We start from the raw sequence: 25,757 nt of genomic DNA, 5'->3' as shown, positions 1-25,757 counted from the left end.
AAAATTTTTAGCCGTTCTCGGGTGATAAAAAATTCTAGGCAACATTTGCTTCTCCGAACAGATATTTTACAGAAGACAATGGTTGATATGCCCCTGTTGATACGTGCGATGATTTCAGTCGCCTCAAAACCTAACGATTTGGTGGAAAACGCGCGACGAAATCTACGTCCTCCTGTACTCATGGAAAGACTCACCATTGAATCGCGCTGCTGCAAGTCTAGAGAAGTTATTTTCGGAAGAGTGTATGTTCCGACGACGACAACGAGGCGAGAATTTATCCTAGCAACAATGTGCATGTAGACATTTCTCACTCGAGGCACGCCAAATTGGTTGTTTAGGTTAACGTGATATTTCGCCAAGGGGAAGCGTCGTTCCAGATGTACGTCCAACAATGTTGAATGAATCAAAGTTAGGCCAACATATCAGATTTGTCTTGCGTCTACTGAAACGTTTCTCTTATCCTTGTCAGGTGACTGTATTAGCGATCCATCTAAGTGCTTTCATGGTTTGACAGTAGCGTTCTGGATCAAGTTCTTCTCTGGTCGCTTCATTATTTCATCTGGTGGACATTCCAGTTTCGCTACTGGATTTGACTTTTACCGTGAGTCTGCGGATGGCAAATTTATCCTGATATTAGAGACTTCAAACCAACAATGGAGCCTGCAAGTGAACAACATACCAGAGGTAGCCAAACTAGTCTTTCTCTCTTCGCCGTAAACTTCCGCTTATAACCTCCCCCCTTCACTTACAAGCCCCCTCAGTTATAGGCCCATCTAGCTGTAAACAAAAAAAGAATGAATACGTCCGATCTTAGCCCCCACTGACTGGTATTGAAATGAATTCTATTTTTTACGACGTTTTGAAGGTTAAAAAAGGGATTAAGACGGAAATTGAGTAATTTTAATTTTCAGTGGACAAAAAACCAGAATAATTTCAACAATATGGCGTTCTTTTTTACATTTTTCAAGGGCTATAGATCTAATTAGTTATGTGTAATAACACCAAAGAAAGTTTCTCGTGAGGCCCAAGAAAATAAATGTCCAAATTCACAAAATGACATCTTACAAATTAAATTTTCAGAATTTTTCTTGTGTTTTCACAATTCTTGTGAAATTTGACATTTATTTTCTTGGGGTCCCATGAGAAGTAGTCTTTGGTGTTATTGCAGATAACTAATTATATCTATAGCCCTTGAAAAATGTAAAAAAGAATGCGATATTGTTTAACTTATTTTGGTACAAGGTTTTTGTCCTCTAATAATTGAAATTACTCAATTTCCTGATGGATTCTGTCTGAAATTCAAAAAGCATTTTTATCAGAACTACTATGGATCTCGATTTTAAACGGTTATTTTAGTCCGGTTATAAGCCCCCCGGATATACCCCGCCCCCCATTTATAAACCTTCCTAAAATTAAACCCCTTGCGAAGTTGTATAAGCCCAGGGCTTATAAGGGGAAGTTTACGGTATTTAATGATTTAGTTTGGCAAATTCCCTTTTGGGTTCCTAGAAATAACTTGAGATTGCAGGGTGCAAAGAAAATCATTTTTACAGCTTGCCATTCGGACAAGCTGAAGCTAGAATTTACTAGCCCAGTTATCATTTCAACTAGCCCCAAAACCTTTTCGTCGAGCAGAATTGATTTCACACTTCTTCTGTTATTCGAATTCCTCAAAGAACATCACTTGCCCGTGGGGCAAGTTAAAAACACATTTCACTAGCCCGATAGCAAAATCCACTAGCCCCGGGCTATCGGACACTACTCTCTTTGCACGCTGGATTGCCTAAGGAAAAAAATGACTCTATAGGGTTGATAGATCTACTGACGGCCCGTTAGTATCCACTGTCTTCCATAATAACGACTTGAAAAATATAATTTTATAGTTTTGATTAAACAGAAGAAGTAAGAATTCCCGATGGCCAGAGACGAAGCTCTGGTATTGGGTTTGTGTTTTGAGAAATCGGGATAAATGACGCTGAGCACTCTGTAGTCTGTAGGCTTTTACCCTCTGACGTTTCTTGGCGTGTTTAGTTAAGCCTAAAGTTCGTCCCTATTTCAAACAGGAGTGGTTTTATGCGACGTTCACCTGGAGCCAATCAGCAGGGTTACGATATTTCCAGGATGGTCAGCTCATAGCAACAACCAAGTCAGCGCGGAGTATTGCACGTGCCAATGATTATTTCACAGAAATGACTGTCGGAAAACCAAACAATGACATCCCTAATTACCACAGCAATATATTAATCAGCGATCTCCTTATTTGGCGCATGCGCCTTACTGACGACGAAGTGCTGCATTCTTACATGATATCTCGTAAGTAGTGATGATTTATATAGCGACCTCCTTTTGTAATTCTGAGTTACATATTAGTATGTTTAACCGTGGTTGTCTTAAATTGTTGATGCCAAGGCTAGTTTTGAGGTCGTTGTAGGTCGAGGTAGACCTATGAATAAAAGAGAGAAGTTCCGATGAAAATTAATTGGTGTGGCGGGGGGCGGGGGGCGGGGGGTTGGTTGTTAGGATAATATCTAGTTCAATCAGATGAGTTTATAAATTAAATCAGCCGCTGTTCGTTAGAGCGAATCTAATAAAGGGCTGGCGCTCGAAAAGTCACTGAAACCAAATTCCTGTTACGCTTTTATATACATTATAAGTTATACGTCCACCTTTTAACTAGCTTTGCCTCAGATATGCTTCTGGGTGATACGTGTTTAAATTAATTTGATTTATTAATTGAATATTTGCATTGTAACCCTATTTTTCGACACTCTTGATTTCAAATTACCTACGATTCTAATAGTAATTCTAATAACTTTTCTTTTTCTATTTTCGGTGGAAAGGGAACCTGATAAAACGGTATTTTCAAACTAGCTTGCATGAGACTTTATTAAGTAACCCTGAAAAGGTGAAACAATAATATTAAATTAACAATTTTTACAAGCAGGTTTATAAGTTTCTTTTTAAAACTATGCAGGTCACGTTACCGGCCAGGAAATGCCAAGCTCCCCTCAGTTCGTTGGGCAATTTACTATATCTAATGGCGGAGAAATAATCGCCATTGGAGACCTGGATCGAGAAACTAAGGCGAATTACACGTTTGAAGTGCGGGCAAGTGATTTGGATCCAGTTCACCCTCGACACAATACAACCGTGGTGGAAATAGAAGTCCTGGATTTCAACGATAACCCACCAGTTTTCAGGAATGAGAGCTACACCGTAGATGTGAAAGAACATTCAGATGTGGGATTTGTTGCAATCAAGGTAAGAAAACTCGATTGGCCACTGCGCTGCTCAAAGAACTATTGAACATTTGTAAAACGACAACGAGGTTAGTGTCTCAATGCTGCGCGCAAAAAGTTGCATGTTGTTCGGACCCTAAAAAAAAAAGCTATTTGCATATAATATACTTAAAAGTTAAAGAAACACAGTGAATTTTAGAAGTAAAATGAAATAGATAATAAGCAAAAGTCAACATAAACAAACAAACAAACAACCAAAAAGAGCACTTTACAAAATATGTGGTTTTTCGTCGACCGCCGCCTTGAAGCACTCATAGCTCTTACCCAACTTGCTTCAGAAAAGTTAACATGAACTTTGCTTATTTAGGTTGAGGCTATAGATGCAGACCAGGGCTCTAACAGCCAGATATCTTATAGTATTGTGAGTGGAAACATGCAGAATGCGTTCACTATAAATAGCGGAAATGGAGAAGTCAAGGTGGCACGGGACATAGATAGAGAAAACATTAATCATTTTATTCTTGGAGTTCAGGCCAAGGACGGTAAGCACTTGTTTGTACATGCTTGTTTAGCGATGAAGCTGAAGGTATAAATGACTAATTTGAGAACTGAGTAAACAATTGTTTACATTACAATTTTAAAAAGTGACTTATTTGAAAATAAAATCTTTTTAAATAAAAAGAAAATTGTACAAATCCCAATTAAAAGACAAAATTGTTCATACCCACAGTGGGTTAGTGCGTGGTTTGTGCGGGAGGTTCCGATTACGATTCCCAAGATGAGCTAAAATCCTTGTTTCGACTTCTTTCCTTTCCGTGTAGCTTTAAGGAGCTTTAAATGCCCGTAAAACGGAGCAGTGATGGTGAGAGAAGGGGGGAGAGGGTGGAGGGGGCGGTAAAATGAGCGCAACTTCGGCCTCAGGTTTGTCTTGATGAGTTGAAGTACTGTTAAGAGTTACCAACGTAAAACAAGGACCGTTACCTTTACCTTTTAGTTAATTGTAATCTCCATGTAGTCAACCAAGAACCCATTATGGCTCTTGAGTCAACCCAGCCAGCAACTACCTGCTAGATAAAACATTATGAAAAGAAAATGTGGTATTTATATTGAACATGATTACGCGCTCGTTAAAGCCTGTAGGTATAATACCATGCATCCCCCTGGACTATCTTCATCTCTTTTGACTCCTTTTTCCCGCGTGCGCGCTTCTCCAGCTGTAGACTGCGAGCAGTCAGTCTCTTTTGCTCGAAAATCTGTGAGCGATAGCAACATGCGATTATTTGAGCGGAGAATTTAAGCCGCGTACAGCGAGTTGTGCGGAGGCCAGTACGAGCACTCGCAAAACTCGCTGCGTGTTGCTTTGCCACTCGAATACTCACATATCCCACTCCCTCTGAGATTTTTGAGCTAACGAGAGACTGCTCGCAGTCTACTCCAACTGTCTAGTAATACTATCATTCTTGATACGTTTCTAGGGGGATCTCCGGCTTTGCGAAGTACTGTACAAGTGACAATAAACATCGTTGATGTGAACGATAACACTCCAGTCATAACTCCAAGTTCTTATGTGGTGTCTATTAAGGAGAATTTACCAGCTGGTCAAAGTGTTGTGCGTGTAAGTACAGACAAACCTGTAATTGAGCCTCTTTATGGGTAGCTGTGGGCGTCGATTTCGTCGCGCGTTTTTCATCAAATCGACGGTGTTCAAGTGAAATCGTCGCATATCAAGCACTGTTTTGAGTTTCGATGGTTACCGCTCGGTTAGCGAGCTCAGCGCAAACTCAAAACGACGACGGAAACAAGAAAATATATATACGCAAAACAGAAGCTCTGAATGTGCAGCATATTTTTTGGTCGGTGTCTTTGCCTTCATTGAAAGACTAACGGTATCAAACTTGATTGAAATGGCCACCTGATCGTCGATTTAATCTCTAGGATCGTCTCTTCACCAGTGGCGATCGTCTCGACTTTGATTTCGTCGGAAATACCCCGATCAGCGTTTATGGTCAAACGATGAAATTCATTTTTTTTTCGACTTTGATAAGTTCCTTGCGCTGCAGAAACTTACTTCCTTGGTAACTCATTATTTCAAAATGACATCTTACGCATAATTTAGAATCTGCGAGCTATAATCTGAGCTTTATCTGAGGCTTTCTTATGATTCCCTCAGTGACGTCATTTTTCCTCCATGGAAAAGACGACAGACGATTATCCGAGCACATTACATCAGTAGCCGATTTTCATTTTAATTCTTTTGTATTGGTGTGATACTTTAATGAGAGGATTTTCAGGTCTTCAATTTCTTGGTATTGATATTACTTGGGTGTATTTTACTTTTTGCTCGCCATATCCGCACAGCACTAACAAAAATGTCGCGCATGCTAACTACCAAAACACCCCATAAAACGTGACATTTACAAGTAATAATGTGGGCTGTATTTGGTCAGCTCTGTCCAAGGTTTCTTAAAGAAACAAAAGAGAAGAAGCAATCCATATGGAATGGGAAAAAAAAGTTATTTAAAACATGTGCTACTATCAGCAACAGTGTATAGTTACGCAGTGCGTGAAAATTAGTTGTAAAATTTTCACTTTCATTTCTTTCTTCCTACGTATAGCTTGTCGTGGAAGATACTGATTATGGAGAGAACGGTCAAGTCTCTTTCACCGTGAATAGCAACAAGTTTGCGGTAAATTCATCTACAAGCGTCCTGCACACAACGCAACCACTGGATCGAGAACAGCAGGCTCAATATCAGCTAACAATACAGGGTACTGATGGGGGAGGTGAATTTGCCAAGGTAGGTATCAAATATACCGGTTTGTAAAGTCAAAAGAGTCAAGCCCACTTTCGGTCATCTAGGCAGTTTATACTGGCTACCATTGGCATATAACCAAAATTAGAGACCGAAGTTGGAAAACGTCTTCAAGAAAAATAAAATTAATGAAAATCTTGATTCCTCCCAGGAATTTGTGGTATGCGTTGTTGACTCGAAAGAGTCTTGATAATAAAAGAAAAGGCGGATCAGTTCACTGAGCATAAATCTAACAGTAGATTTCAATCACCCATTTTCCTTTTTTTTTCTTGGGGAAGGGGGGGGGGGGGAAGTGAAACATAACGTATTAAATACTGAAACACTTTTCTTCTGTATCAAGAGAGAATGGTGGTGTCTACTTATATAACCGCGCCTACTAAGTGGTACTAGCACGTTTCGTATCGTCCTTTTTCTAAATGACCACATATCAAGATTATAATTTTACACACACATAATAACTTAAACTGAAATAACGTTCAAACTCCCCACAGAGTTCCAGTGTATCAATAAAAGTTCAAGTGGTGGACGAAAATGACAACTCTCCCCAGTTCACCAAGGCCGTGTATAAGGTAGCTATCAGTGAGAATGCCACTACTGGTTCTTCCATCGTCAGGGTGCTGGCCTCTGACCAAGATGAAGGAAGTAACGCTGACCTTGTATTCACACTGAAGCGTAGTGACGGGTTGTTTGCTATCAATGAAACATCAGGTGAGCTCATTTTTTGAGAGGCTTTCTGGAAGAGGAGGCTGTTAATTGTATGATGGTAAAGTTTAAATACAAAACATCGCCGGGTTGGGATGCGCTTAAAAATGACATGTTTCCTGTCAGTGGTTTTTCGAATTTCCAGGACGGTAGAAAAGGAAAGAACAGAAGGGGGGCTGGGGTAAGTGGGATCAAACTTTGTGCGAGGGATAGGCTAGGTTGGCGGAGAAGTGTATAGCTCTTATGCGCAAAGGAGGGCGAGGAGGCAAGGTAAACTAAAGTAAGGTTTTTCGACTATTAAAATTGAAATGGCCACTTCTTTGTCTGCATAGATATGCATATAAAACAACTGAATATCTAATTTCATGAGCCGCTATGATCTGTGGATAGAGTAGAGCACGTGGTTTGTTGAGGGATCGGCCATTTTGCAATGTTTACTACTAGGAATTGCTCTAATAATTTTTTGGGGGTAAAATGAGATTTTCCGCGAACATAAGTGTTTCAACTTAAATATCGAAAAAGGAAAATAAAGCACAAAAAAAAGTCAAATCGGCAAATCGAAGTGGAAGCTAAACTAACGAGAAAACTTTTTTTTTTTGCAGGTGTTATAAGTGTGATGAAAAAGGTTGATCGCGAAACCAATCCCAGCGGCTACTCTCTGGTAGTGACAGCTAAGGATCACGGATATCCTGTCTCCCAGTCTTCCACGGCGCTAGTCAATATAACTGTATCTGATGTCAATGATAATGCTCCTCGGTTTGACAAATTCACTTATTTAGCTGAGGTTAGGGAGGACAGCAAAGTTAATACGGTGGTTACCATGGTTCATGCTGTGGACGACGATGAAGGACTCGCTGGAGAGATTGTCTACTCTATCACAGGTCTGTCTCTATACGAACATCTGTACAATCTATATAATTCCGGTGAATGATATTCTTCGCGCCAATAATAGTGATTATAAAATATTTGGGATAGTATAGTACCTAGATATAACAAAACCTCAGTGTAGTTAATATATTCTGCCAGCCTATTTCAAATCATAACAGAAAGTTTCGTTCAGGCTTGGTGAAAGTGCAGTATTCATTTTTTTAATGAACAATTTTTTTGCGACAGGACTGCAGTCATGAATATACGGAACCTTGTTTTCATGACTTAAAACAGGGCATTTCTACAACTAGCCACCAGAATATAAGAAGTTTATTTCATACCTTGATACAAACTGTTGCGGTTTATTTTTTCTATTTTCAGGTGGTAATGTTGGTGGCGTGTTCGCCATTGACTCATTTGGGAATATAACTGTTGCTAAGGAATTGGACCGAGAGACAAAGAGCACTTATGAGTTGACAGTCACTGCGCAGGATCGTGCAGGTGCATCATCCCTTTATCGATGCCGAAAGCAACAAAAAAAGTTGCAGATGTAATTTATATTTAAAAAAGGTTGGATTAAAAAAAAAAGAAGGAAAAAGGAAATGAAAAGCAAAGAAAGGATAAGAAAGAAAAAAATGGATTGAATAAAAAGAGAAACAAGAAACAAAAACAAAAAGAGCAACAACTAAGAAAATACTTATAAATCCGTTTGTGCATGTAAGTCGAGTTAATCTTTTCCTGCTATTTGTTGGCATGTGGGGAAAGAAGGCAAGCACAATGACTATTAGGCTATGTGGATCCGAAAAAGGCAAGACAAATAAATCTGTATAAGCCATAAATATCGCAATCTTAAATATAGTATCTAAAATATCTAAGGAGGTAGTCTGCCAGCACGGTCATTTGCAGGGGGATCGAGTGAAGTAGCGGGGAAACCACGAGACGGCAAGGAAGGTAGTTATATCCCGTTTTTAATGCCCTCTTCGAGCGGGAATCGTAAAAACCTCTGCTGCCGCGATGCCCCAACACAAAGCCTGCTCCAGAAAAAAAAGCTAAGAAAAGAAAGTAGAAAGCGGGGTTAACGCATTGTTTTTTTTTTAGGTGATTCTAAATCAGGAAGTGTTGAAGTTGACATCACCATAACGGACGCAAATGACAATCCTCCGACGTTCCGCTTTATTCCGCTGGCCATTCTTATCAGTGAATCAGCTCTTCCCGGCACACCTGTTTACACCTTAATAGCTGATGACCCTGATGTCGGCAGTAACAAAGTTCTCACGTATGTCGGGAGCTCCCCTGAGGGAAAATTTGTAATAAACGCACAAACTGGTGTGATATCCACAGTGGGAAAACTGGACTTTGAAGAGCAGCAAAAGTAAGTATATTTGCTTGTATGTCAGTAAAGCCTTGGAATGAGTGACTTTCAATAGAAGCTATGAACTCCTGACTCCTACTTTTACAGTATTTTAGTGGTTTACCTCCCTGTTTGATTTCACGACAGTAGAGAGATCTAGATTCACGCTTCCGGCAGGACACGTCAGATTCAAGTTGAGAATTGCCCGAAATGGAAAATGAGCGGCTAAAGACAGTCCAAAACAATTCTTATGCATAAAACTAGTGTGAAACTACAAATCTTTTTGTAGAAGTAATTAACAGTCAATGACAAGTTAAGGGAAAACTTGGTCACATAGTACAAATTAACTTTCCCGTTTGCTGTATTCACGTGTTTACTACTATTATGCCCAGTTGAGACGTCGTGCTTCTGCCGTGCCGAACTTAATTGTAATTTGGTTCGACTGTAGCACGGCAGGAAAACAACTTTGATTCAGACGTCGTGCCAGAGTCGAACCAAATTCAGGATTTACTGATGCCTCGTAACAATTCTTCTCCCAACTCCCCGTGGGAACGCAATCTCGCCAAAATACATTAATATAATTTATGAATTTTGTTTAGCACGGCAGAAGCATGACGTTTGAATCGCTGCCGTGCCAGAGCCGTGTAGCACGGCAGCACTTGTCGAACTTAATTGCTTGTCGAACTTAATTCAAAAGTTTGATTCAGACGCCGTGCTTCTGCCGTGCTTTTGTCGAACTTAATTCCTGAATTTAGTTCGGCACGGAAGAAGCACGACGTCTGAACTGGGCCTTAGATTTGTAAACGGACAGCATTTTAACTTGATTTAGGTGCTGATCAGTTTGTATCCCCCTACCCTAAAGTACTCGAGTTATTTCGAACTATATTTGATCTTGTACGATAACCGTATGTATACTGATCTGGCCCGAACATTTTCTTCGCAAAAATGAACGAAAGCCACTGATAAAAAGGGTGATAGTGCATTTAAATTTGACTGATTTATTGGTTTTACCTATAGTTACACTCTATATGTGGTAGCCATGGATCAAGGTGTCCCGGCACTTAATAGTACCACACTTCATGTAAACATCACTTTAGTGGATGAAAATGATAACAATCCCAAGTTTGAGCAGGCCATGTACAGCGTGGAAGTCTGGGAGAATGAGACAATCGGCGGTCACGTGATACAGGTTAAGGCAACCGAGAGAGACTCTTTATTGGGTTCACAGATCGGTTACAACATTTCTGCTGGCGATCCGCAGGGACAATTCAAGATATTCTATCATTCAGTAAGTGCTTATAATAACTGGTTTGAGAAAGAAATAGGCCACTATCGCGCATACTGTTTAGCACCAGGCTGGCCTGGTTGGAAAGGTCTGATTGGTAGCGAAATTCTCTTTACTTAGTAACTGGTCCTGAGTAATGAAGAGGGCCCTAATACACTTCTAATTATTATCAACTATTAATCAGTTATATTACATCCAAAATACAGACTCTACTTCTCTCTTGTCAGTACTGGTAATGCCTGTAGCAATTAATCGTTTTTTTTTTCTTCTATGAAACGTTCTAAACAACAGTAGGTATCGAATTCTTTTCTGCATTTAAACTTTCCTTGCTTTTTCTAGGGAAAGATTGTAGTTCAGAAGCCGTTGGACAGGGAGCTGGTACCAAATTACACATTACGAATTACAGCTACCGATAATGGGAATCCTCCACGTTACGGAGAAACATCGGTAAGGGCAGCTGTCATGTGATCTAGCTATTAACTGTACTTTTTTTGCAAAGAAGGATAAACAATTTTACTAAAACACTCATTACGTTACCGTGACTTAAGTTTCGACTGACTTTCATCAACCTTAACATCAGCTGAGATTGATCGATTTAAAGATACTAGACAATACATAGACAAATCTATTCATATTTCTTCTACTTTAATTTGGACAAAGTCGCGCATTCTGAAGAAACAAATTGCCAGGCTAATAAAGAGAAAAATAAAGAGAAAAATCACGTTTTACAGATTTCCTTTAAGTGCTGCCTATCCATGCTTTATCCAAAAGTCAGTTAAGTCGCTATCCCTTCATATTAATCCCTTCTATGACATACATACATACATACTTTATTGACTTTCCCAAGGGGCTTTTCAACTAGTCAGATTGTCCACCTAATATTTTCGGCTTGCTTGTGCCGAGCCTAATAATACCTTCAGTAACTATGTTTGATTGTTATTTTAGGTTACAATCACACTGAAGGATGTTAATGACCGCACGCCAGTTTTCCAATTCCGTGATTATCAGAGTGAAGTCTCAGAAGACAGCCCTGTTGGCTCAACTATTACCACGGTCGAAGCAACTGACAAAGACAGTGCTGAGAATACTGCGGTAATAATTAAGTAAAATGGCTTACGGTAAAAGCTGCTTTCCCCTAAACCTAAGACATTTTCTGAATACCTGGAAAACTCTTGACTTCACTGGCTTCATCATCAATTCTCCGTTAATTACGTCAGCTCTTTCGTACGTCTCCATGTGCTGTCAGTTTATGTTTCCTGATTAAGGTTCGGCCAAAAACAAATTTCTATTTTTTGAAGGAAAAAACAAAAATGAAAACCTTTGTGGGTTAAAAAAAAAATAATAATAAAAAAATGAAGAAGAAGAAGAAGACGAATAATAATAATAATAATAATAATAATAATAATAATAATAATAATAATAATAATAATAATAATAATAATAATAATAATAATAATAATAATAATAAGAAGAAGAAAAGAATCTTTATTACAAAACCTCAATTAAAATCCTATTTACAACCAACCTGCTGTTACAAAAAATCTAATTAATTCATCAAAACACTATCCACAATTCCATCCGTTACAAAACAAACCGCTCGTCCTTCATTAGAGAACAAAAACAATCCTTTATATTATAAGTGATTCATTTACAAATTCTAAAAGTAGAAGTAACTTAACCTTACATAAAAGAAGAGGAAATAGATATAATTAATAATAAAAGTTCAAAATTCTATAAAATTAAGAATTCCATTATGCAGAGATATATATATAATAATAGTAATAATAATAATAATAATAATAATAATAATAATAATAATAATAATAATAATAATAATAATAATAATAATAATAATAATAATAATAAAAACAACGTCCCCTTTATCATCCTTCCTTTGCCTAAAATTTTAAATGAGCTGTTGGGTTTTTATTTTAGGAATTGCGGTATGCAATTTCTTCAAAAAGTTAAGAGTAAACAGTGGACCATTTTAAAAGCCGTTACTGTTACTTACGTCGGTTGTAGATTGAAGTGTTTGCCGCTCAGAAAACTAAGCCTCAATCACTTACCATGGCCTCCCTTTCAGTTATGGCACAATGTTAAGAGTGAACAATGCGGGGTTTGCTTCTTGCTATAAAAAAGTATCCATTTTTGAAGGAGCGACACATTTTTCAGAAAGGAACCTTATTTGTCTCTAGTTTCAGTTTTCATTCTAATAAAATATGGGGACAGCAACTTCATTGAAGTTTTCTTTTTTTTCAGCTGATATATAGCATTGTCAGCGGTGATCCAGAAGGTCAATTGAATATGACAACAGTAAAAGATGACGGGAAATATTTTGGAATCATAACGGTTGCGAAACTCCTTGATCGAGAGACGAAGGACGTCTACAAACTAAACGTAACTAGAACATATTTTATAAATTAAAACCTTGTCGCGTTGCCAACCGTAACTTTTCCATGAATTGCAGGAAAAAAAAGTAATATGATAACTTCAGGAAGCAGTGAATTGAACACGCCCTGTAATACCTGGATTTAGACTTTTCATCATTTTTTCCCTGTTGCCTGGAAAAAAGACCGTCATCCCTATTATATGAGGGCCGGGAGGATGGGACCAGTGCATTTTAAGTATATAATTTAGGATACTCTATTTCCCTCAAGCATTCACGTTTTATACTTAACGTCAGCAACTTCTTTCGCTACACACCGGGCCCAAGCTGTTCAAAAGGTGGATGACTCTATCCACCGGATAAATATCAATGCAGAGGATAACGCAATTGGGTTTCCTAATGGTGTTTTATCTATTCTAATTTATCCAGTGGGTGGCACTATCCTGCTTTTGAACAACCTGGGCCAGGCATGGGCCAGGTATTGAACAGAAATTTAAGGCACGCGCAGCAGGCGTTTTGGACACGTCCTTAATCTTAGACTTTCCTACCAATAACTACCAAGGGTCAAAACAAGGCCAAAGTATGACAACTGAGACCCCTCTAATCCTGATCTTACGCTTGCAGATAATGGTGTCAGATAGTATCCATAACAACTCAGTTATGTTAGAAATACGACTCAAGGACGTCAATGATCGGGATCCTGAATTTAATACTTCTATTAAATATTCTGCAAATATGACTGAGGTATGTACTTTTCTGATGTTTAATGTTTAACTGAGAATTCTTCAAAAAAAAAAAATCGAAAGTCGCGAAAATGTGCGCGAGAAAAAAACTGAGTTTTAATTTGTTATTAACCATGTTAAATGGTATAATTCACCGTTATGCATCTGCTAATTATCCTCCGTTTTGTCTGTGTTGTTTTTATTTACTTTCTAAGTAGTATAACATGATTACTTTCACAGAACTCTCCCGGTGGACTTTTTGTTCTGCGTGTTTCTGCTACTGATGAAGATCTCGGCTCAAATGCCAAGATAACTTACAGTCTGGAAGGTTGGTGTGGTTCTGATCTCCTTTTAATTGACAGCCAGCTGACAGACACTCTCAGGATGGGCTAGCCTGTTCCAGGCTCTCAGGTATTGGGGATGACGCGTAAGTGAAAGGCGCGCGAAATATAAAAGGAGGCGGTGGCGGGAGTTTCCTCTCATATTATTTTCGTGTTCGCAACTTCTCAATTTCGCGGACCCAACTATCTCGGAGCTTGGAACAGGCTAAGCGTGGGTGATATTTCTGAAACGAAAGAGAAATTAATTGACGTGGACTTAAAAGACGCATAAGGGAATACAGTCGACTCTCTCTTAACTGGCACCTTGGTAAAACGGACGCCCGGAGTTGGTCCCTGCCTTTCTTTACTCCCTTTATTTAACTCTCTATTAGACGGACATCACTCTTTGATGGACACTTGGTGCCTTAGATAGAGTTAACTGTATACTGATTGAAATGCGTCTCTATTAATAGTTACGATTTCTTTTTTTGCATTTTTGACAACGTATCTGACACCTTGATTGTGCTGAAAGAAACGAAGAAAGAAGGAAATAAATAAGAGGGACCTAAAATTAGAATTTCTTCTATAAAATTTGTTGAAGTTTGACACTGATAAATGCACGTGTAAATACTTGTCATAGTTAACAATGACTGACGAAAAAGAGTTGTTGTGATCAAAATATGTTGTAATAGAGAATACCATGTGGTTGTCGTTTTTTGCCATGATCACAGGATCAGAAGGGAAGTTTACCGTGGATGCCAGTACTGGAGAGATCAGGACAAGCTCATCTCCTCTTGACAGAGAAGATAAAACCATTTATCGAATGACAGCTGTGGCATCGGATCCAGCAAACAGACAAGTGCGTAATGCTTTTAATTTGAGCAAAATAAGAAAACAGGCGACATTTTCGCGACACCACCACTGGTTTCTCCGCGAAATGACGTCTGAGAAATGACCGCAGAAATCCCACACTGATGACGCGTCACCCTACAAATCACGGTACTGCTTCTGATTGGATGAAGCAAGTTTTCAGCCAATCAGATCAGCATTACCCAGATCTGGCTAGTGACGCATCATTGAGTATAGAATTTATACGCTCGTTTCTCAGACGTCATTTCGCGGGGAAAGCAGTGGTGGCGTCCGAAATGTCGGCTGTTTTCTAAGACTAGACCTGAGTTAAACTCCACTATATATAACGAATAGTTAGCTTAGAAAATTAAAACGAAAATTAAGGATCACTTAATTAAGAGTCACTTTATGTCAAGAGGAGCCAAAGCTGACCTCAATAATACTTCTGAAACTCAGCTCTCATTTACGATTTATCTTCAATCCTCAAAGGGCCGTAAAGAGGTGACTGTTTTCGTTGCTGACCTCAACGATAATGCTCCTGAGTTTGCTTCTTCTTTGGAGACAGTAACTATGACTGAAGGAAACTCCACGGCCGGTAAATTGGTTATAAAGGTGAATGCCACCGACAAAGATGCAGGAGATAGCAAGCGAATTACCTATTCTATCACTGGTGGAAACTTGGGTCAGGTCTTTAAAATTGACAGCAATACGGTACGTTTTAGAACTGTTAAAGCTCTTTTCTATCTTCACATGTTTTAGACGCAGTTTAGACGAAGAAAGGATTGGAACATGCCTAAGGCTTTTTGTAAAATACTGCGCGAGAGGATATTTGGTAACAAGTGATTTACTTTTAAAAATGAAAAGTTTTAACAGCCCTCGGTATTTTCTTTTGTTGCTCTGTTTTTCTTCAGGGTGCAATCACTACGCGAAAAAATCTTGACCGTGAATCGCCAGGTCTATCCGTTGATGCTGATGAGAGAGGGGTGTATACACTGACAATAGAAGCTGCTGACCATGGCATTCCTGTACTGCGCAGTACTACAACGGTAACTATCATGAAAATCGTGTCGTATTACTCTAAGCGTTTAGGGGGAATAGAAATCATATAATTGCTAATGAGCTTGATTTGCTGTTGCAGGTTCGTGTTCTTGTCAAAGATATAAACGATAACACACCTTATTTCCCACCTGGCGGATACAGTGTTAAAATATCAGAGGGTGCTAAAGCAAACAGTGACGTTATCGCCGCAGTGGCTCAGGACCCAGACGCAGGAACCAACAGTCAACTGGTCTACGAGTTGATATCTGGGAACACTGAAGGCAAGTTTGGTGACTTCACGCCACCCGAAGAGCTTCGGGCCAAGCTTAATCATTCAAGACAAATAACCTTTGAATTAATCCCTTTCCCTTGCAAAACGTTTCATTTTGTTATTTTCCTTGAATGAAGCTGCCCGATTTAAATAGTGAAGAAATCCTCTTCAAACGGGAATGTCAAACAACTAGGAAGATAATGAAGCAACGTGTTTATTGAAATTTCATCATCATCATCATCATCATCATCATCATCATCATCATCATCCTCATCATCCTCATCATCATTATCATCTTTCGAGGAATCAGGTCCCGAATATTAGCTGAAATCGCGTAGAAAAAATAATTACTTACCAACATAGTTGCTTCCATTGCAGGGGACTTCACCCTTGATCCAAACACAGCGATGATCAGAACTCACAAGAATCTTGAACGGCAGCAAACCTTTTCTTATACCCTAACAATTGGTGCAGCAGATCAAGGGAGCCCCTCAAGGGCCAGTATGGTAAATACAGTAATGACTGATTACCGAAAGTACGAACATCGTATTTATCTCTTCTAGTCGTGTCAAATCTTTCCCGTCAATTGAATCAACTGAAAAAAAAAAATAGTAATAATAATAATAAGTCTGTAAACAATTTTGCATTGTCTAAGACCTAAATCAAGGGGACTCACCAGCGGCAAACAAGTGGCTTTGTTACTCCTTATATTCCAACTTCATAAAGCGCAATCTTTAAATTTTTCCAAATTAGAACGGTGTGCATTCCTTACAGTGTCATACGGTGGCCTTGAAAATTGTCTCTGGATGGCCAATTACCGTGAAACCCCTCTTACGTCCACCCCGTTAATACGACCAGCTCAATAGTACGACCAGGATTTAATGGCCTATCGGTGGTCACAATAACGAAGCCCCACTTGTTTTCGTTTCAGACGCAAGTATATATTGAAATTGGCGACATAAATGACAATGATCCAGTATTTGATCCAGTGAACTACACGGTATCTGTGTATGAAAACGAGCCCGCGGGGACTCCGTTGATCAATGTAACAGCCACTGATGCTGACAGCGGACAGAATGCTGAAATCACTTACAGCGTGACAGGAGGGGACCCATTGTCTGTCTTTACCGCAGTGACAAAGGTAGGTTAGAGTACTGTTACAATGAGCAAATTGGCCAAGACACTTGTCGTATTTGAGGAATTCTAGTCTAACTACATAATTCATTTTGTTATTTACAGGATAAGTATGGTACAGTTCAGATTAAAGGCCATGTAGATCGCGAGCAAAAGAATAACTACACTTTGATAGTGATGGCTGAGGATGGCGGAGTGCCATTGAGTAGAAAGGTGAATTTCACTGAACTCAAGATGTAATACTTTGACAATACATGGTAGCAACAAGATTTCTCCTTTGAAGCTACTTTCTGTGAGCGTCTTTGTTAATTGGGATCAACATCTAACTTACCGTGAATTCTTGGATTAGCGCCCAGGGAGCTTGTTTAATTTTTTGAAAGGAGGGCAGGGAGCGCCAATTCGATCGCTAGAGGCACTTACCTGAAGAGAGGGGGTGCCTATTTTGATTTTCAGCTTAGGGCCTTAAATTAAAATTATCTTTATTTCCAGTAAATGCGCACTGTGACAGGAAATTAAAAGGTGACGTGTATGTAAGACGAAACCCAAATATATGTGAGGTAGCTGACAAAGTCCTGATTCCTCTAAAGTCCTCTAAGTGCTGGTATTTTTTCCTAGTAATTTTTTTCTTTCTTGGCGGATGTGTGGGAAAGGCACTTATTTGGAGTGGACGATTATTTAACATTTTTAAACTCAAGGGGCGGGGGGTAGACTAGAAGTGGGGGGGGGGGGGGGGGAGTATTTGAAAATAGTTTGGATTCGAGCATTTATGTTGTATGTTACGTTAACGTTTTGCATGTTTTGAATGATTTTAATTTTTAAATTGGTCACATTTTGTGCGTTCTTTAATTTAGACTTGAGTTTGACAGTCTTTTGTTTCTTTTTCAGGCGTTTGCTACATTGTTTGTAACAGTACTTGATAGGAACGATAATCCACCTCGGTTCTCACAGGCTTCATACACTGGGAATATAATAGAAAACTCAGCAGCCGATACTACAGTCAATATGGTGAGGGCAGGAATTGGTGGTATCTTTTTTTATTCATATTCCGATTTTGAGACAACTATGGGGAGGATTGGGCATGAACACTCACTTGGCTTTCAACTGCAATAACGACAAAAACATATGATTAAAAAATACAAGGGAAATGCCTTGGACTATCAATGAAATGTGTCGAGTGAACAGACTGCTCTTAAATAGGCCAGAAGCCGTCACAAACAAACAAACAAAAAAACAGTAACTAAAAGCAAGCTTCTTTTTATGTGTAATACTTGTAAATGCTAACACAGTGTCTTTTAGTAATTCGTAAAAGACCACACTTACAAGTGCAACTTGTCATTTCTTCCCAGATTTAACACTATAAACTTCTATAGCAATGGAAAAATTGGTTCTCATGGTTTTGAAGACGTTTGAACCCTTTTTTTGTGTGTACTCAATAGTGGCACACCAACTGCAGTTAACGTATTCATTTGATTTTTATTACTTGTTCATTTTGCAGGATCAAGAAATCAAAGCAGAGGACCCAGACCTGGGTCTTTTTGGTGAAATACAGTTTCATTTAAATGGCTCTGAACGGCATCAATTCATTATTGATCCAATAACAGGAGTGATCTCTACCAGGAAGTTTCCACCGCCGACACTAGACCACGAGAAGATCGGAAACCATTCTTTTTATGTTGTAGCTGTTGACGAAAGAGGAACAGGGCGTAAGTCTTTTGCCCATGTCAAAATACAAGTCATAGACGCGAATGATAACGTTCCTAGATTTGAACCATCAACGAAAAACGTGTCGATCAGCGAAGATTCATCCGTTGGTTATTCAGTAATTCAAGTTTCTGCCTTCGATCCAGATTCTGACTTGAATGGTAAAATTACCTACTCGATGTTGTCTGGAGCTGATGGAAAATTCGAGATCGGAAGGAATGATGGCATCATACGTGTATCGGGGACCTTGGATCGCGAACTAAAAGGCCATTATTCCCTAAATGTGTCTGCTTTAGATGGCAGTTATTACCCTCTCGAAGGGTTTGGTATGGTATATGTTGCCTTGTTAGATATCAACGATAACGCACCCACATTTGACTTGTTAGTGTACAAAGTAACAATACCAGAGAATTCTCCAGTCGGCAGTTTTCTAGTAAACCTTACAGCTAAAGACCAAGATCTTGGAATAAACGCAGATATATCCTACTCCATGAACCATCCTAAGTTTACAATTCACTCTAAAACTGGGAGCGTAACAACAACAGGAAAACTGGACCGCGAAATGCAGGATACATATTCATTCACTGTGCGTGTTCAAGACGGAGGCGGTCTGGAGTCTAGTGTAGCAGTAAACGTAGTCGTTTCAGACACAAATGATAATATCCCGTATTTCGTAAGCGCAGGTTATAAAACAGATGTTATGGACAAGACACCAGAGGGAACGATTGTGTTGACTGTAGTAGCAGAAGATAAGGATACCAATGAAAATGGACGAGTCGTGTATTCCATCGCTGACGCCAAAGATGGTTTATTTGACATTGATGCAAATGAAGGATACATAAAGTAAGAGGATGCGCGTTAACTAAAGACATATCTATGGCTAGTATATTAAATGATTAGTTAGCGACGTGGATAGTCAAGTTTCCTCGTTGGTTGGCTGCATTCCTTATGCTCAGCTGACACTCTAACTGCTATTTGTACACTTAACCCTTTAAATCCCAAGAGTGACCAAAGTCAATTTTCTCCCAACAAAATCAATACATAATCAAAGGAAAATGTTGTGAGAATCAATGAAATTATCACATGATGGGAAAAGCTTTGATCTGCTACCAAATTCTCTTAACCAATTCTTGCAGGAAATGTATGGAGATCAGTCTGGAGAGTTTGTATTTGGATACTGGTGCTTAAAGGGTTAATTCACCACAAAGATCTCACCCTGCTCCCGTCTGCTGGAACAACGATAATCTTGTGGAGAAGTCAAAGATTCAATTTTCACCATTTTATAGGAGTTTTTCACTTATTTTTCTCAATCCCTTTTAATAACGCATTCCTTTATTGGGACTATGGTGCATGATTTTACAGCAGTAAGGCTGAGTGCTCAACGTATTGATCAAAGCTCCGGCCGTTTGGGCCTTTGGCTCGTGTGCGCTTTCACCTTTTTTTACCTTCCTTGCTTTCAAGTCTTTGCTTTTCTTTCTTAGGGTAAAAAAGCCTATCAGTCGCATTGATCTCCTCCAACGTGGTGTAATCAGTGCCAATGGTTCATACCTTTTCAAGGTGGTAGCACGTGATCAAGGGAACATTCCACTTTTGTCGAACACAACCGTTCACATAAATATTGTTGATGTGGGTGATGATAGCCCTGTATTTAACAGGTTAGGACAGTAAGAATTAGATAGGAAAGTAAGAGTACGGTGAGTTGATGATAGATTTTTGATTAACGATGGTATAAATGTAATAGGCGATTAACTTAATATTCAGTTTGCAAATCGTGTCGATAAATCGTTTGACTGTGACTGATTATTCAGATAAGTATCCTTTAGAATTTCTTGAACTGCGGGATGAATCCGCCTTTCCCCTCTGTAATTTCAAAAATACATGCACGAGGTGAATTACGTGATATACTATTCCAGAGAGGTGCTAAGCGGCCGTTTCAAAATAATGCCAAACAGAAGGTAAAGGCGTACACGCATATGCCTTTGGCAACACGACTCTGCAGCAGTGACGGACCAACTACAAACTGAAAATCGTTTTCCTTGTTATATGTTGATGTTCATTGTTTTTCTAAAAGGTCTTCTTATGAAGTCAACATAACTGAGAACAATCCTCCTGGTACCTCAGTTCTACAAGTGACGGTTACACAGCATAGACCTGGAGCAATATTGACCTACAAAATTGTACCTTCAAATAATGTGTTTCGAATCAACAAAAGTACGGTAAGTGGTACCCTGGCTCTAGAGGTCCGTTCTCAAAATACCTAAAATGAAACAAATCGTGCTCACGGTTTGATAAGGCTCTCCTCGGCGCTTCGCGCCTCTTGAACGCGGCTTCGCCGCGAACCATCAGTATCGATAAGAAAAAAATATCCTTTTGAACCCAGGGTAGGTAAGTGCTGGATAGATATCAGACCACATAGTTTTCGCGCCATCAGCATTTTTTTTGCGAAACCTATCAGTACTAGCTTTTGTACGTTACGAAAAATAGTCGTTTCAAATTCCATTTGCATGCGATCATATCAAATAGAGGCGTCAATAATTAAAACAAGGTCTAATTTTTGATACTCCAATCGGTAGTGTCGGAACATGTGCAAAATTTTTCCGAAGCCCTCGTAAGCTTCTCCAGTTTTAATCATAAAGGATGCCACACAACTTCTACACAACGGCTTTGACAAGAGGCTTAACGTGACCGAAACTGAGTTTAAATAGAATACGTGGGAAATACGTTGCATTTCTGTTAAGAACAGGAAACCCGCAAATATATGTCAATCTGTTCCTGGTTTTGCTTTGTTAAGATCCTATTTTTTCTTCTCTGGAAAATAGTGTGTCATTCTTTTAGGGAGAAATCTCGACGGCGACTTCTCTAGATAGAGAAACCAGAGACATCTACGTGCTTACAATTCAGGCAATGGATAACGGTCAAACTCCACTCAGTGGTTATACTTCGGTAGGTAGATGTTATGAAATTTAACGTACTTGATGTTAAAATGTGTTTATATGAATTGTGAATGAAACACTTGAATGCTTCATGGAAGCCTCGCAGTTATCCCATTTCTACTTAAAGCTCTGCATTTTCGTTTTCAGTCCACAACCTTACCATAATCTAACCCTTCAAAGGGTTTTTAAAATCAATACCAGGACTTGGAGGTCCTGGATTGTCACACAAGTTATACGCTGCTTACTGACAGCCACCCACGTAATATGATGATGGCTGAACTTACTGTGTTAAAGAGCCAGGCATCCTACAGAGCGGGCTCTTGTCATGAGAAATATGCAACAAAATTGCGGCAGAAACTGACTTGCATTTGTTAATTTAAGTTGGGTTAGTGGATTCGTAAATTGTAACAGCTTTGTAAAATAATTTCAGGTAACTGTCCATGTTACGGACGAGAACGACAACGCTCCCCGATTCCAGTTTTTTTCACCTCACAAAATGAACGTGATGGAACAAGTACCACTGGGAACTGGAGTGGGTCGATTGCAGGCGTTTGATAAAGATCTGGGGCAGAATGCCTTGTTTGAGTACGCAATCACGCACGCCAACATAGGTAGGAAAAAAACAAATGTCAATGATAGCCAGTAACAAGGATTAAAGTATGTGAAAATATATGACTGGCACGAGATTCTGCCAAACGATGGACCAAGCCTGCTGACGTTTTCAGACTTCCTTATTCATATTCATTCAAAACATTACGCCCTTTCTACTGAAATCCGCCGATGCGAGCAACATTATATCGATTCGATGGTATAGGGGGCCTTTGGCCTAGGTGGATAACATTCTCCTCGATCCGCATTATTCTTCATATCATACTCAGCTTCATTCAATAATTGTCAATTATTATTCATCAAAAATATTTCGATAGAATTTTACCATATTGAACCGATGACGTCAAAAGTTCAGCAAAGTTGCCGATGATTGAACCGTTAAACGAGAAGACCTGGCGACGAGGTTGAGTTGTTTTGGTATAGTGAGAATAAACATGGCGAAACGTTTCACTCGTTTCGCCAGGAAGAAATAGGCAAAATTTTGCTAAAAGCATAGTAAGAACAGCAAGAAGACGACTCGAAGGACGACATCTGCTCTTTGAAGGATATTTGCGAAGCTGAACGACCTGTGAACGACCCTTTTTCTCCCAAATTTGCCGATTAACGTGCACTATGGAAGATGAACTTAACATCGATGGAGGCAATCATGGTTTAGCTTGTTTTTAAACCAGGAATTATTTTGAGTGAATATTGAATTCGGCCTTCTTATCACCTGGGCCGAGTTGTTCAAAGCTGGGTTAAGATAACCCAGGGTTAGTGCGAGATTTGAATTCAGATTTGAAAGTTTTAAAAGCATTTCAGTTTTAATTCTTTTTGTCTACAAGTTGAAAGATTGGAAGCTCTAAAAATAACAGAGAAAATTACCCGAGAAAATGCTTTTGAACGCCAGAAAAAGAAACCTGGGTTAAATTTAACCCCGGGTTAAGCGCTAATCGGCCTTCGAACAACTGGGCCCTGAAGAATTATGGAGATTGAGGAGGGTGTTATCCTTATCCAATAATGTCAGCCTCATTCAATAATTGTTAAGTATCCCATACTCCACTGTGGTCCCCTTCCCCTTAATTAATTTTTCATGAGTTATTGCTTTTAAAATAGATAAACCGTAATAAGCTTTGCGGATTTTATTTTTGAAAATTCAGATTTCTTGAAATAGTTAGTAATGACATATTTTTCATACCTGAAGACTAGTATGTAATATTTGGAAAATCGTTTTTTCGGTTTTAGTTCATTGTGAGTTTTTCGCACTTTTTGACTAAAAAAAGTGCACTTAGGTTTTTGCTAAAGGTCCTGCGCTATGAAAGTCTGCTACCTATGGGGAATCACTGGATAGTTTGTGTATTTATTCTTTTTTCAGCCACCTGCTTTTCTGTGTAAAGCGTACAGCCCTAATGGAAAACGGTAATAACTTTTAATTTCCATTTGACTTGCTATCTTTTTTTTTTCAGGTCCAGGTCAATCAGTTGTCTCCATAAATACCGAATGTGAATCGCCTTTGGGCCTAGAAAGTGGTGGTGTCAAAGCTAGTGATACCACAGCTACAAGCACATACACTGTCCCAAACGAGGATTACTCCCCGACGCTAGGCAGGCTAAATAACAAGGTGTTCAACCAGTTCGGGATTTCATACAAAGGTATTCAGAAATATCATACCCTCATTTATCTGTTAAGCCCATCTTCACGAAAGGTAGTAGTACCATTACCGTAGCAGTCTGTGTAGCAGGATTTACCGCAGCAGGATTAGTTCATCGGTAGAGTGCTTGACTGCAGAACGGGATGTCGTGGGTTCGATTCGTGGGGCCGGACCGATACTCAGGGTCTTAAAAATAACTGAGAAGTGTTGATTAAAACTGCCTTTACACTGCAAACTGCTAGAACTTCGCGTGGAAATGATGACGGTCCCGTTTAAAGTAGGAGACGGAAAAATAAAAATAGTCTGTCCTCAATTGGTACTTTAGCGCTAAATACATTGACACTCAAATAAAGTGTATTTCTTTACGTAAGTCTCGAGCGCTCTATCTCTACGATCTTGCGGAAAAAATAAGGGATTGTAAGCAGTCAAATTATATTAAGGTACCGCAGTTGGTATTAAGCGAGGTCTCCTGTAATTACGCATGGATCACAAGAAACAGTTAATGCATTACCAGAAACGTTTTGACAGAAATGTTCAACAAGTGTAAAACGAAAACGAGAGGGATGTTTTGCCAGTTTCCTGCTTTAATCACTTTTGGGCTCTTTCAGACTTGCTTGGTTATTCTTATGCTTGGTAATTTGTGTTTTGTTTTAGGTGCATGGTGCGCGGCCAATAATAACGACCAACAATATCTGCAGATCGACCTTGGTGGAATGAGAAAAGTCACACAAATTGCCTCTCAGGGGAGACCCGCTTCTAATGATTACGTTAGCAGCTACAAAATATCATACAGTCAAGTTGGAAACTCTTTTGAATTTCATAGAATGGTAATTATATTGTTCATTTCTACCTCTGTTAGAATATAAAATACAGAATTTTCCTTTTTATTCAAAAAGCTATGTTTAAGTTTTTCCAGTTGAATCAATAATGACAACACGATTCTCCAAGATAAGAGCAAAAAGAAAAATCCATCAACAGCCAAGTGCGAAGATTCAGGGAGGAGTCTTTCACAGAGCCGCGTTATCCTAGGACCTGAATACATACGTTTTCCGTTACCTGTAAATAAATGAGCCTGTATTTTGATAATCATTTTGATTGGGACAGATGTATCGTATTAATTAATATATATGCCTTATATTGACCAAGGTTGAGGTCATAATAGCTGGATATTAGCCAAGTTTTTTTGGTTTGCTTTTTTACGGCCCGAGACGAAGTCGCGACAATGGAGGAGAAAGCGGGAAATCCCTAATGGCTGTTAGATTAGCCTGCATAACAGGTGCTTTATTGAGCCAAGCGAGGCGAACGCGGCATTTTGCGCGAAGCGCGGAAGGAGGGGAGGAGAACAACCGTCTTGCCTGCTCAAGTAGCCAATCAGAATACAGGATACGCTTCAACTTTTCCATTTGTGAAGGCGGCTTAGCGAACCATATAACAACTTAGGATTACTAAGATGACTGCTTTTAGCTCTACTAGCTTTAAAAAACCATCAAATTCTCTAATTCTAAGGTTTTCCCTGGAAACAATGATGGTGACAGCATTCAAACCAACAGAATTCTTCCTGCATTTCATGCACGTTATGTGCGAGTTCATCCTCAAAATTGGAACGGACGAATCTGCCTGAGGCTTGAGTTGTATGGCTGTGAATCAACTGGACAGGACGAAGGTATATTATTTGATAATGTTTTACTAATGCCTCAGTACAATGAGTATGACTGAAGTACAAGGTTAGAGTGGGGAAGATAATTCGTTTGGCATGAAAAGATGAGTTTTTAGTTGATGTGAACTTATTTTTCTTTATTTAGTTACCCTCCCTTTTCTGATAAACCCGGATACTGGTTATATCAATATTTCATCAAGTTTGGACCGTGAACACCAGGCTAAGTACGTCCTTACAGTAGAGGTAAGCT

General features: G+C 39.2%; 1 protein-coding gene across 1 annotated transcript in view; it reads left to right on the top strand.

Annotated features, from left to right (window-relative positions):
* Positions 1–25,757, top strand: part of LOC140926174 (protocadherin Fat 4-like) — a 56,337-nt gene that overhangs the window by 13,941 nt on the left and 16,639 nt on the right. The window contains exons 13-45 of the mRNA XM_073375959.1: positions 470–684; positions 2,064–2,313; positions 2,975–3,261; positions 3,607–3,781; positions 4,715–4,854; positions 5,855–6,037; positions 6,544–6,760; positions 7,357–7,635; positions 8,003–8,122; positions 8,720–8,993; positions 9,990–10,260; positions 10,597–10,704; positions 11,203–11,349; positions 12,517–12,654; positions 13,268–13,387; positions 13,606–13,693; positions 14,417–14,544; positions 15,024–15,245; positions 15,446–15,580; positions 15,673–15,853; positions 16,222–16,349; positions 16,775–16,984; positions 17,083–17,190; positions 17,863–17,982; positions 18,473–19,521; positions 20,160–20,333; positions 20,750–20,894; positions 21,514–21,621; positions 22,042–22,222; positions 23,666–23,851; positions 24,505–24,677; positions 25,357–25,513; positions 25,653–25,750. Coding sequence (XP_073232060.1) covers positions 470–684; positions 2,064–2,313; positions 2,975–3,261; positions 3,607–3,781; positions 4,715–4,854; positions 5,855–6,037; positions 6,544–6,760; positions 7,357–7,635; positions 8,003–8,122; positions 8,720–8,993; positions 9,990–10,260; positions 10,597–10,704; positions 11,203–11,349; positions 12,517–12,654; positions 13,268–13,387; positions 13,606–13,693; positions 14,417–14,544; positions 15,024–15,245; positions 15,446–15,580; positions 15,673–15,853; positions 16,222–16,349; positions 16,775–16,984; positions 17,083–17,190; positions 17,863–17,982; positions 18,473–19,521; positions 20,160–20,333; positions 20,750–20,894; positions 21,514–21,621; positions 22,042–22,222; positions 23,666–23,851; positions 24,505–24,677; positions 25,357–25,513; positions 25,653–25,750 — 6,515 coding nt within the window. The remainder of the gene's footprint in view (positions 1–469; positions 685–2,063; positions 2,314–2,974; positions 3,262–3,606; positions 3,782–4,714; positions 4,855–5,854; positions 6,038–6,543; positions 6,761–7,356; positions 7,636–8,002; positions 8,123–8,719; positions 8,994–9,989; positions 10,261–10,596; positions 10,705–11,202; positions 11,350–12,516; positions 12,655–13,267; positions 13,388–13,605; positions 13,694–14,416; positions 14,545–15,023; positions 15,246–15,445; positions 15,581–15,672; positions 15,854–16,221; positions 16,350–16,774; positions 16,985–17,082; positions 17,191–17,862; positions 17,983–18,472; positions 19,522–20,159; positions 20,334–20,749; positions 20,895–21,513; positions 21,622–22,041; positions 22,223–23,665; positions 23,852–24,504; positions 24,678–25,356; positions 25,514–25,652; positions 25,751–25,757) is intronic.

This window comes from Porites lutea, chromosome 2 (genome assembly GCF_958299795.1).
Source record: "Porites lutea chromosome 2, jaPorLute2.1, whole genome shotgun sequence".
Taxonomy (NCBI): domain Eukaryota; kingdom Metazoa; phylum Cnidaria; class Anthozoa; order Scleractinia; family Poritidae; genus Porites; species Porites lutea.
This window is presented reverse-complemented; position numbering and strand designations above follow the sequence as displayed.